General features: G+C 35.5%; 1 protein-coding gene across 2 annotated transcripts in view; it reads left to right on the top strand.

Annotated features, from left to right (window-relative positions):
- The window catches only part of CHD6 (chromodomain helicase DNA binding protein 6), a 118,949-nt gene that overhangs the window by 30,417 nt on the left and 75,481 nt on the right, over positions 1-13,051 (top strand). For both annotated transcript variants that reach the window (XM_044664329.1, XM_044664330.1), the window contains exons 9-12: positions 80-214; positions 9,150-9,271; positions 10,301-10,544; positions 12,235-12,411. In XM_044664329.1, the coding sequence (XP_044520264.1) occupies positions 80-214; positions 9,150-9,271; positions 10,301-10,544; positions 12,235-12,411 (678 nt within the window). The remainder of the gene's footprint in view (positions 1-79; positions 215-9,149; positions 9,272-10,300; positions 10,545-12,234; positions 12,412-13,051) is intronic.

Below are 13,051 nucleotides of genomic sequence, written 5' to 3'. Positions count from 1 at the left end.
AGGTAGGACCAGTCCTAGTCCCTGTGTTCTTGTGGTAAGTGACTTGGATTTCTCTTCTCTCCTCTTTGCTCCCAATCAGGAGGTGACTCATTATTTAGTGAAGTGGTGTTCCCTGCCATATGAAGAAAGCACCTGGGAATTGGAAGAAGATGTTGATCCAGCTAAAGTGAAAGAATTTGAATCTCTTCAAATTCTTCCTGAAATTAAACATGTGGTAATATGCCTCTGTTTTTCACTTAAGTCCTTTAATGAATATATTTAATAAGCACTTGGACTTATTGATCATGAAATATAAAAAAGTAATCATTTATATCTACCAGTGCAAGATGGGTATGGGTACCTATGGATGGATGTGCAGCTGTTTAACTGGAAAACTTTTTTTTTTCTATCTAGCTTCAGACTACCAAACCAACTCTTTTTCCTAGTTCTTCATCAAACATATTTAGCAAAAGTAAAACTCCTCCCCATTTTTTTTGAAATTGCCTTTTTTTCTTCTCACATTGCTATTAATCATGCCACTCTTTCCCTCATCTATCAAATGAGTTAATTCTTCCCTTTTATATTTTTTCCCTAACTTAAAAGCAGCAATACTCTACTGAAGTTTTTGAATTTCATTTCAGAGGAAATATTCCAAATAAAGTACAGACATCCACATAAAGTGCTCTAGCAGCATTTTTGTAACTGAATTTCACCAAAAAAAACTCTTTAAGAGTGTCCTGTTTAAATATTTTTGTTTTTGCTTGGGTTTTTAAATTTCACAGAGATATTAAGTGATTTTATAGTCAGTTCACTTTTAAGGGTCCTGGTCTTGCCTTAGAAGACCAATTTACAAAGGAAGCAATTAATAATTAATTCCTATGCCTAGTAACTTAAGGAATATAAAGATTAAAAGTGCAAGAAAAAATAATTCTTTGAGATTTTTCCCCCTTCAAATTAGAGGTCATTATTCTATTAGTTCCTATATTTTTCTAATCACTTGAAGGCAGGGTGTCAGGAAATCTTAGCTCTTGGATTCCTAGGGCCCATCTCTGATCAGTTGTGGTCATGCCAAACTTTGCCTTAAGTCTCAGTACTTTTCCATTGCTCTTTGCCTCTGGGGAGAATAGATCATTCTTTCCCAGCTGTAGACAATGAATTTTTGTTGAGGGTAGAAACATTCATATTCATGTGATAGTTTTTATATTTAGTGATATAGTAAATTGGAGTTAAAGGTATTCCTATGGGGGAAGGAATTATTCCTTCTCAGCCTCTTTTCCTACATGTTGTTTGATTTTCTACTGTTCTTCCTGAAACCAGATACTCCTTTTTTCTATCCCCACCTTATTATGACCATAAACTTCAGGGGTCTGTCTAATGATTGAGTGTCAAGTTTCAAATCTATTACACTGTCAGTAACCCCAGCTAGATCTAGCACTATTTTAGTCTTATGTCTCTGTAAAGTCCAGTTTAAGCTATTATTGCCCAGATTTTGGTCACCTGAGATCCAGCTTTTTTTCATAATATCATTACTAGGTTCTCAGTCATGTAATATAGAGAGTGGGGGTCAGTCAAAGTTGCTTTCTGCTTCTACAAGTCAATAACATTAGGTGAGAGATGGCTCTTGGAGCTGGAAACAAAAAGTTAAATCAGGCATTTAAAAAAAAAATGTTGCCATCCTAGTAAGAATGATACTTTAATCTAAAAGAAACTTTGTGAAAAAATGAAACTAATGGGCAAGAAATAGTGTGGATTAAAGTCTTCCAATAAAAATTGGCTCCAGAAAGAAAGGAAGAAAGAGAGGAAGAAAAAGGAGGGAGAGAGGAAAAAGAAGAAGAAATAAACAAGGACTTTTTTCTTTCAGTAAGGAAGGGAAACAAGTGATATCAGTAATGACAATGCACTGGGAAGAGAATGTCTGGTATGTCTGGTAGTCAAGACCCACACTTTTCCATTCCATCTCCCATCATTTTTTGCTTGCATTTTTCCTTTGCCTCAAGTGCTGTGCCCTGCCATGCCTCTTCACCCATTTGAAAGCCAAATCCAAATGCTATTTCCTTCTTTCCTAAGTCTTTTTTGCACACACACATACACACACATATATTTCAGTATCACTTTTCCCTCTCCATCAGGAGACTCCCTTAGCCTTGCTTTTTGTTGGCCCCTCCCTAAGACATATATCAATGATCATTTCATAAAATCCAGATAACACAAATTTGAAAGGAAAAGACAGTGTGACAGTAGTAATAAAGTAGCTCCTTGATTGGTTTCCCTGATTCCTTCCATCATTTGCTAGATTGTTATTCCTAAAATACTGTTATGATCTTGTCATTCCTGCTCAAGAAGCCTTAGTGGCGCTCTCTTTTTCATAGTCTAAAATAAGTCTTTTTGTTAACATTAACACTTTTCACACTAACTCCACCCTACTTTTCCATATTGATTTCATATTGTTCCCTTCAAACACTCTATATTCTAGCTAAATTGGCCAAAAAAGGCATTCTGACTCCCAAGTCATTGTTCGTTTTGTTTCCCATATCTAGAATACTCTCCTTTCTCACTTCTTTTGGAAGCTTTCTGGAGTCACTGGATCCTATCAGGTTCATTTCAAGTTCCACCTTATTCACTAAGCCTTTTCTCATCATCCTAGTTGTTAATGTTTTCTGCTTCACCTCACCTACCCCTCCCCAACTGGCTTTATACTTAGTTTATATTTCTTTATCTGTATGTATCTTGTTCCCCTCAGTAAAATGTAAACTTCCCAAAAGCAGGGACTGTATTATTTTTTTCAATGCTTACTGAATTGATTTATAGCTTAGAAAGGGAGAATCTTAAGTTACTAAAGGATCTTATCTTTGCTAGGATAAAAATGGAGAAGTTATTATAAGCAGAGCCGAAGAATTTAATGCCCTGTCTTTGAAGACATTATTTGTGGAACACATTGTTTTTTCATTGAATCCAAATAACCATAATTATGAATTTTGCAAGATCCTTTTAGAAAGTGCCTTGCCATGCTATGTATTCTCTAGTATTAAGTTCAGTCATGTCATCTGAGTAAATAATGATGTATTATATTATACTTTATTTGCTACAGTATGACAGCCCTTAATTGGAATGTTACTTAATACCAGATTTATACTGAATAGTTTAATTCTGTCCCAGATATTTTTAGTTAAAAAGAATTTTTTATTAATGGTGATTGTGTGAAGTCCACGATTCAGAAAAGCCATAGTCACCACATTCTCACTTATACTTTTAGGAATAACTATGCCTTTAGGAAAATGTTAAGATTGATTATTGACTTGCATGGCAAAGTCTTGCTCTCAAATGAAGTGACACAATTAACATTGCCATATTTTAGATACTCTCCCATCCTCACAAACTCCATCTTACCTTGACCTTTTGGAAAATAGAGATATAATTGCTGCAAAATAGATCTGTCTGCTGGATGGCACTAAATAAGTAGCCTTAACCCCTTCTGGTTTTCATGTCAAAGTTTGTCATTGAAAATAGGCATTTAACCATTATTCACAAAAATAATTTATTCCTCAACCCAAAACTGTTTCTCTATTTTACCTCCTACCTTTAGAAGTTAAGAGATTCTGAATATTAAAAAAATAATAATCCATGTCCCTTTTTCCCTGAATACATGAGGAAATGAGCAATAGATGATTTCTAAATCATGGAGTATATATGCTTTGCTAGTGATGAATATGTTTCTTCTGTTATCTTTACCTTCCAAAGAAGACAGAATCTGTTTTATAATTTATTTCCATACATTCAGAATCTCATAGAGCACAATCAAATAAGAGTCCATTTAGAACTGTGCTTCTTAATGTTTGTGCCATGGACCCCTCTCCCCTTAAGCAGACTGAAGAGACCTTTGGAATCCTCATAATCATTTTTTAAATACATAAAATACAGTACATGGGATTGCAAAGGAAATATGAAAATGTGAACTAATTATGAAAATCTTTTTTTTAAAAAGAAGTTCATGTCCTTTAAATTAAGAACCCCTGATTTAGGAGAAAGGGTAAATGCTTTGGCACACATCAGATAGTGTGATAAATATGGAAAAATTAGGGCAATAAAATGTATGTATATCTTGCCATCAAACAAGCATCCTGTGCTATGTAATATATTGAAGGGAAAAGTTTGATCACACCTTGCTTTCTTTGATTGACATTTCTGCAGTCACCATAAGTTAATGAATCTTCCTTTCTCATACATTCCCTTCCCCAGAAGTATTTAACACATAGATTGTAAATGACCCTGGGAGGAGTAGGACTTTGGCTTATTTAGTTAGCATAGTTCTATGGACACATTAGACACTTAAAAAGAGTTCATTGATAGTTTCTCTTTTGTATCATCAAAGTTGCTTTATTGCAGACATGAACATTTAGAAAATCACAAATTATATGCAAGTAGTCAGTTGCCTACATATGGTCCTTTCTTTTCCAACTTAGCATAAGTTTAACTGAGGAAACCTTTGTTTCTAAGTACCCGAACCTAGCCATTTTCCTTCTTCAGATTTCTGAGAAATCTTGCTTGTAAGTGCCACCCTGGATCAATCCCCACTTCACCATCCTTCTGTCCTGCTGACTAAGCCCCTGCTCAGGAAATAGGTCTTCTATGTTGTTCCCCAAATCTGACAGCATTCCAGGTCTTATTTCTCTTCATTTGCTGAAGTACATACTTGTAAAGTGCCACTGACTTCTGCAAAATTCTCTATCTTGCCTCTTAATTTTTGTTTTATTCTGTTTTGCCATTTGGTGCCAGGTCCTACTGTTATATACACAAAGTAGTTTTTTTTCTTTTTCAGGTGGACCATGTGTCTGAGTCCCATGGCCATTCTTATAGTCTTGCATTTTTGTACTTTTCCTGCAACACTATTGAACCTACCATTTCTACTCATGAAATTTTTGTCTAGTTTTTTTTTTTTTTTTTGCATTCAATTTTGGCAGTATTTTACTAATTTTTGTAGTTTTAAATATTGTTGTCAAAATAGGGCAAAATAAATGGGTTAAATCAGCAAGTTACCAATTGCCTTGGCTAATGATATTTCCTTCACTTCCTCCTCTTTCTCTCTCAATATTCTAGAATTATCTTTTCTTACTCTATTCAAAAAGCTTTTCATCAGGCAACTACGTAGCTTAATGGATAGTGTGCTATTCCTGGAGTCAGGAAGACTTGAGTTCAAATTAGGCCTCAGACACTTATTAGCTGGTATAACCTTGGACAAATCACATAATTTCTTTTTGCCCCAGTTTCTTCATCTGTAAAATAAGGATAATAATAGCACCAACTTTCCAGAGTTATTGTGAGGATCAAATGAGGAGATATTTGTACCACTTAACTCAGTGGTAGAGGCTTTATAAATGCTAGATATTATTACTGTTGTTATTGTTGTTATTATTTCTCTTAATACTCTTGTTCCCTTCACCCTGCTCTACTTTTTTCCTTTGCCCTGCTCTTGGAAATCAGAATAGACCAGGTTTATAATTTTAGAAACCATCTCAGAAATACCATAATATATTGCAAAAATAGCCATAAATAAAATATGCCAAACATGCCCCTTGACTTCTCTTTCATCTCATTTACCATTTCTTCTAATCTATTCTCATCTTTCCCATTTTCAAGAAGGTAATATCTTCTGTACTTTAAATTCTCTCAGACCTAATTCTGTTTTCTAGAAGACCATAAACAAAATGAGTAATCCACCATCTATTTGAAAGAGACTTTTAAGAATTCGAAGATAGGAATTCTTATCTCACAAGGACTTCTTTCTAAGCCTGCATCTCCCAGTTCCTTATAAAGTTCATTGTAAGACCTAGTTTCTAGTTCCCTCACAACCTAGTCATTTCTTTTTGGGTACAGTCTAGTTTTTTTTGTGTGTTTCTTAAAATAGAGCACCCAGAATTTGAACATTTTTTTGTAGACTTATCTACATAAAGTATGATGGAACTGATACTATTTTTTAAATAGTATACATAAAATGCTTTGTAAAAACTAAAGTAGTTTATAAATATAAACTATTGTTATTGGTTCTTACTTTACTATTTCTAGTAATTCAGCCTACTACTGTGTTAGCCTTTTTAGCAGCTAAATTAATTTGGATCATATTGAATTTCTAGTCAACCAAAACCCTCATATCTTTTTCATGTGAGCTGTTCTCAGGAAGAGGAGTTGTCCTCAAGCCAGGGATTCAGAAACATAAAATAGAAGTTCGTCCTCAGTGACCTCGACCATCTCTTCCAGCTTTAAGATTCTGAGTTCTCCTGTGGCAATTTGCAGGACTGTTATCAAATGCCGCAGTCTCCTAGAATTCACTCATCTTTTGTGAAGAACCCTTAACTGAAACAAACATACAAAAGTTTCAGATTTTGCAATATGTTCTACTTGCAGTCAGATATTTTCCTCTAGGTTTGGGCCTTAGGCTCTTCAATCAAACAAATGTTTTTGAAATGTGGCTTAGGAATTTCTAGAGCATAAGCTTTAATGTTCTAGTTAGTTTTTTAACCATAATTGGCATCTGTTTGTGATCTTCACATGTAAAAGGTATGTTATAAAAATTCATGGGTTAGCATTACCATACCTTCTGAGTTTTGTTTTAGATTTTTTTTTTTTTATCAGCAGCTAGCTCTCCAGGAGTCAAGACGATCATGGTTATTGTAAATTGCTTGTGTTAAGTGTGTTTGGAGTTGTACAAACTTTGAACAATAATTTGATGTCTTTTTCAGCTTTTATTTTTTCCTCTTTAAAATGAGGCAGTGGAATTCCATTTCTAAGGCTGTACCAGCACTAAAATTCTGATATTTAGTGAGTACTTTGTAAATGCTCGTTGAATTATTCAAGATAATGTCTACTTCCCTGTAAATTCTACCTTTTGGTCCCAAATAATGTACTGTAGACCTATGTTAAATGAATAATTCCTCTTATGACAGCCTTTGAAATATTGGGAGAAAGAAATCTTCTGATTTCAAAACATAATGATTCCAATCTTCCATCTTGCAGAATTGATTTTTAAAAAAATTTAAAGTAAGACTTTACATTAATCTCTGCCACATTTCTTTTTTAGGAGCTTAAGCTCAATTTTCTAGACCACTGAAGCCATTTTGCATCTTGATTCTTTGATCTATTATATTATATGTACCATAAATCATTGCATTATTATAATCTTATAAGCAATCCTTTTTTAATGTTTTCATCTAATTAATTGACAGGATAGAGCCAAGTCCATGGCCATGTGTCATGGTTACCACCTAGACCAGTGATGGGCAAACTTTTTGTTTTGTTTTGTTTTGTTTTTATATTTTTAAACCCTTAACTTCTGTGTATTAGTTCCTTGGTGGAAGAGTGGTAAGGGTAGGCAATGGTGGTCAAGTGACTTGCCCAAGGTCACATAGCTGGGAAGTGTCTGAGGTCAGATTTGAACCTAGGACCTCCCATCTCTAGGCCTGGCTCTCAATCCACTGAGCTACCCAGCTGCCCCCATGGGCAAACTTTTTAAGGAGGGGGCCAAAGGAAAGGAAATGCTCTTCTGTTTCTAAGGCAAATCTTTCGAAGTTACATTATATTGTATCCTACTCATTGTATTCGTCAGATTAGGAATAATGTCCCACAGCCCAATAGAACATTTCAGGGAGCCGCCCCACCCCCCAATCTGGCCCACAGGCAGTAGTTTGCCCATCACTGACCTAGATTAATCACTTTCCTCCATTTTGCCATTGACCCAGTGTTTTTTTTGTCATCTTTTTTTTTTTCTTTAACCCTTAATTTTTGGTGTATTGTCTTATAGGTGGAAGAGTGGTAAGGGTGGGCAATGGGGGTCAAGTGACTTGCCCAGGGTCACACAGCTGGGAAGTGGCTGAGGCCAGGTTTGAACCTAGGACCTCCTGTCTCTAGGCCTGACTCTCACTCCACTGAGCTACCCAGCTGCCCCCAGTGTTCAATATCTTTAAGAATGTTTGTTAAACTAGTTGAAAAGCCACCTAAATCATACTCTCATTGTTTCTGTTTCTCAGTTTAATCAACAAAATATCATAGGAGCTTTGTTGAATACTTTGCTGACATTATGTGATATTATTTGTCTGTGGCATTCCTCTTTATGTAGCAGACTTAGTTAACTGTGCCAAAAAAAAGGAAATAAGGTCAATCTTTCTTTATAATGAATATCAAGTAATCCCCTCATTACTTACTCTACAATTCCCTGTAACCTTTGCACTTATTTTTCTGTTGAGTCTTACTTAGAATGTGTCCTTCTTTAAATAACATTTCTTCTTTTCTAATTTAAGGAATTTCTGTTGACAGAGAGGTGATGCTCCTATTAACTTAAACATCAGTTTTATCACATCTCATTTCCATTAAGCAAGTCTGCAAAATGTTCATAATCTCTTAAAATTCAGCCCTTCAGATTGTCTTGAATTAACTACATATTGGGAATCTATCTCTGGGGTTTATAATATGTACTCATTTGTATATTAGCTTAAACCAAGAAAAGGACTCCATTTGGATTTAATTTGGCAGACTCGTCAAGCAGGCTCAGCATATGTAGCATTTTTCCCTAAGCTGTTGAATTGATGAATAGTGCACAAAGAAGGAAACCACCCCCAAGTAGGCAGAACAGACTATGAAAATAGAAGCAAGTGGAGAAGTCATCGTTCGCCCCGGGGAAAAAAATTAAAATTAGAAAAGTAATAAGTTAATTTTGAAAGTTTATATACATAAAGGGAGGCTGCATGGTGTAATAGAGAGTTGGTTTGTGAGCAATACCTGGCTTCTAGGAGTCAAATCCTGCTCTTTATATGTACTGCCCTTATGTCACAGCACTTGTCATAATAAATTGTAAAGAGGGTACCAATCTGTATTGGTAGATGAAATTTCACAGAGTGCTTCCTAACCTGATAAAATCAAACTGTCCTTCTTCCCTATATATACATACACTCACCAAAAAAATGAATATAACATAACACATCCAGTGTTAAAATAATCTCAGCATTGTTTTGAGGACAGGGAAGCAGCTAAGGGCTAGAATCCTTCTTAACTAATTTTCAAACTCCAAAGAAATGTTGAGATTTTCTTTTCTCTCACTCTTTTCTTATATCTGTACCCCTATATGTGAAACTCCCATAAAGCATTGTCTTTCCACGTATTTTGCTCTCTGCTTTGTTTATTAGGAGCGTCCAGCTTCAGATTCATGGCAGAAACTTGAGAAGTCTCGGGAATACAAGAACAATAACCAACTTCGAGAGTACCAGCTTGAGGGGATGAACTGGCTCCTTTTTAACTGGTATAATAGGTGAGGAGCCAGAGCACGTGTGCCATCTCCCTGAGCTGTGCCTTTTCAAAATGTATATATAATCAGAGGAACGACTGACCTAGAATCATTAGTCTGACTAGCTTGGAATTGAAAGTATTAGATGGAAATGAGTAGCAAAAAGTTTTCTTCTCGAACACTTAACACACTGGCCTTTGTACATAGTAAGTATTTGATTAAATGGTTGTCAAATGAATGTAAGAAGAAAACTAACAAAAAATAATTTTTAGGGTAACCATTCTAGTCTCTGTGGTGTATATTCAAATTTATTTTGTTATCATATGGCATTTCGGTGGTATGGAGGAATCTTTCACAAACCATTGCCTTTATATGATTTATGATTTTCTGAATTGCTTAAGATTGAAGATCATTTCAAAGAATTGCAATAGAAAATGATCCTTGAAATTCTCCAAGCTGATTGCCTCTTCTTAAATCTCAATTTAGGCCCTCTTTTCTTCTGAAGTAGAATAACACTAAAGGGTCCACTAGGCTTGTCACACTAAAGGGTCCACTAGGCTTGTCACCTTGAATAATTAAGTTAACCTTTTTTTGTGTTCATATCCTTATTTATAAGTTCCCTCACAGAGAGGTCTCAAGGTGTAAATTTGCTTAATAAACTGTGAAACACTATACAGTTTTCTCAGCTTAATGAGTTACTATTAATTTATAGAAAGGCTCTGAGGTAGAAAAGTAGAAAAGATTCTCTTTTGTGGCTGACAATCTCTTCCAAAAGCTATTTCTTGCGTGGTAGGATCAAATCCTCAGACTCATAACAAAAGCTTTTTTGCTGCTTATTTAGAATCTTCCAAAAGGTTGTCATTTTTTAAGGAAGTATTTGCCTCCAAAGGGTAAATACTAGAATAATGCTGTTCTGTTTTACTTTTCTCATGGTTAGTGGGGGATTTTACCCCATTCCAAAAGCTTTGCACATTATTGCCTTTCGACCTCCTCAAATAAAGTATAACTTTCTCTTGGCTGTATTGGTAATAAAACATGTTTTGTTTCCTTCAGAAAAAACTGTATTTTGGCTGATGAGATGGGCTTGGGGAAAACCATTCAGTCCATTACATTTCTCTCAGAAATATTCCTGATGGGAATCCATGGTCCCTTCCTCATCATTGCTCCCCTGTCCACCATTACTAACTGGGAGCGAGAATTCCGGACTTGGACAGAGATGAATGCCATTGTGTATCATGGCAGCCAGATTAGCAGACAGATGATCCAGCAATATGAGATGCTCTACAGGGATGCCCAGGTAAAGTTAGCATAAATTGCAAAGATATAGCAGCTGTTTAGTAATAACCTATAAGGTACAGTCTTCCCAGCAAATGTTTTCCCATCCAACATAATGACATTTAGTTTTTCTTTGTCTTCAGTCACTGACTTCTCTTTTTTTAGAGATCATTGTTTTCATCTTCATTTCTGGTGTTGTATTATTATTACTAATGATATTCAAGGCTAGAGCATTCTTTCCGCACTCCATGATAGTTCAAAGACCTCGATGCCTGACTTCCAGGCTGGCTTTTGAAACTACTTTTAAATTATTTTTTTAATTTGAATTTTTGTCTATGCTATGTAGACTATAAGCAAAATAGTAGTTTTGGGAGAGGCAGTAAAAATCCCAGAAAGAGAACTGGAAATAAAATATTTTTAAGAACCAAGTGGAGAAGGGGCAACCAAATTATTCAATGGATTGAGAGCCAGGCCTAGAAACAAAAGGCTCTGTGTTCAAATGTAGCTTCAGACACTCCCCAGCTGTGTGACCCTTGGCAAATCACTTAACTCCTATTGCCTAGCTCTTATCAGTTTTCTGTCATAGAACTGATACTGAGATAGAAGGTATAGTTTTAAAAATGATAAATAAATAGAAAGAAATACTATACCAAGGCAAGTCATTTTACATTACAGGGGTGTTACCAGTTGGAATTCTTATGACTTGTACAATTTGAGTTGTCATTAGGGTTATACTATTTAGCCAGAGTAAGTCTGTTGTTTTTTTTTAAGGAGTTCAGAAGCTGGCAAGAAGTGACACATGGAAGAAGTACAGAATCAAGGCCATACTAAGTCAGCTCTGCCTCTTTAATAGTGACTTCAAGGATTTGGACTGACTAAATGGCTAAGGCCTGATTACTGTCCTGTCCTTGCTCTGAGTGAGTTCACATCTTCACTTTTTATCACTGTGAAGCACTGTGAATAAAATATGTACTTCAGGTGTGATAGAGGTCCCTGAATCATGATTTCCATTCATATTCATTCAATACATGCTTTGAAATAGTTTTTTCTAAGGAATGTTTTGGGAATGAGTAGGCATGGGTCATCTCTTATAAATGTGGCAGTTCAATAATTGCTCTAATGTACTTCTCATCTTTGTAGCACTAGAAATGGAAAGTCTCTCTCTGTCACTCTTGCTTTTGGATCTGTGCAGTTAGTTTAGTGAAACCTCAGCTACAATTTTGTTATAGTGTATGTGTTTTACAGTCATTGTATGTGGGTAGCTCAGGTTCTTAGGAAATGTGCCACTAGAACACAAGTCTGTCATGTTCTTTCAAGGGGAAGAAGCTTTACTTATAGGCCAGTTGGATAGTCTGTGTGTCTGTTCTCCAATAACCAGTCTTAGTCCAGAAAGACTCATCTTTAAAAGGTGGGCCACCATGTGAAAAGTTTGGAGCCATCACAACTCATCGAACTATTAATATCTATGAAGGTACTAGAGAGATGGCAATAAAATAATGTATTTTTGAAGTATTTATTTCATATGGTGAGGGTACCGTGTTCCCTATTAGTTTCCTTTGTATACATATATACAACAGTACATTTTGACTTGCCTTTATTAATAATGTTCTGTTGATTCTTCCAGGATTCAGATTAGAATTTCTTTTACTCTGAAGTTCAACAATACCCATTGATAGGTTCCTATAACCATTTTTTCTTTTTGTCATTCTCAGGGCAACCCTCTCTCTGGAGTCTTCAAATTCCATGTTGTAATTACAACATTTGAGATGATTTTGGCTGACTGCCCTGAACTAAAGAAAATTCACTGGAGTTGTGTGATCATCGACGAAGCCCACAGACTGAAAAACAGGAATTGCAAACTTCTGGAGGGATTGAAGCTCATGGCTTTGGTGAGAATTTGCTGCTTAGAAGTCTGAGAGCATTCAATGATTACTTGAGGTCTCTAGTCTAAGAACTGTGGGAGTAGTAGAGAAATGGTGACAGTGGGGTTTCTGATAGGAACTAAGCCAAGAATACTATTTTAACTTCATTTTGGTTTTATGTTTTTTACACTGAAAAAATTGCCATTTGAATAGAATCAATATGGTATATAGTGGAAATATAACTGAACTTGGAATCAGAAGACCCAAGTTTGAGTCACAACTCTACCACCAATTCTTATGACCTTAACTAAGTCACTTTAGCCCTTGATTCCTCTCCCAAGAATTGAGGATTATAGTACTTGATTGCCTACCTCACTAGGTATTTGTGTGGAAAGCACTTTGGATAAGCTTAAAATGCCCCATATGTACGATATTTTTTTGTAACCATTTTCTTATTGGTCATACCATGTCTTTTTAGAGAAATGTAATTCAGGGGCTTATGAAGAATGTAGATAGCCCCAGCATTATATTGTCACCTGTAAAGGGGAAAAAGGGGTTCTTATTGGGGTAAATGTTAAAAGGTTAGGTCGCCAGGGGATTGAATAATTATCAATCTGCAATTAAGAATAACATCGGGTTAAAATGACATTTATGGAAGTTTATTTAC

Source organism: Gracilinanus agilis, chromosome 2 (genome assembly GCF_016433145.1).
Source record: "Gracilinanus agilis isolate LMUSP501 chromosome 2, AgileGrace, whole genome shotgun sequence".
Classification (NCBI taxonomy): Eukaryota; Metazoa; Chordata; class Mammalia; order Didelphimorphia; family Didelphidae; genus Gracilinanus; species Gracilinanus agilis.
Note: the sequence above shows the minus strand (reverse complement) of the source record. Positions and strands in the feature narration are given on the sequence as shown.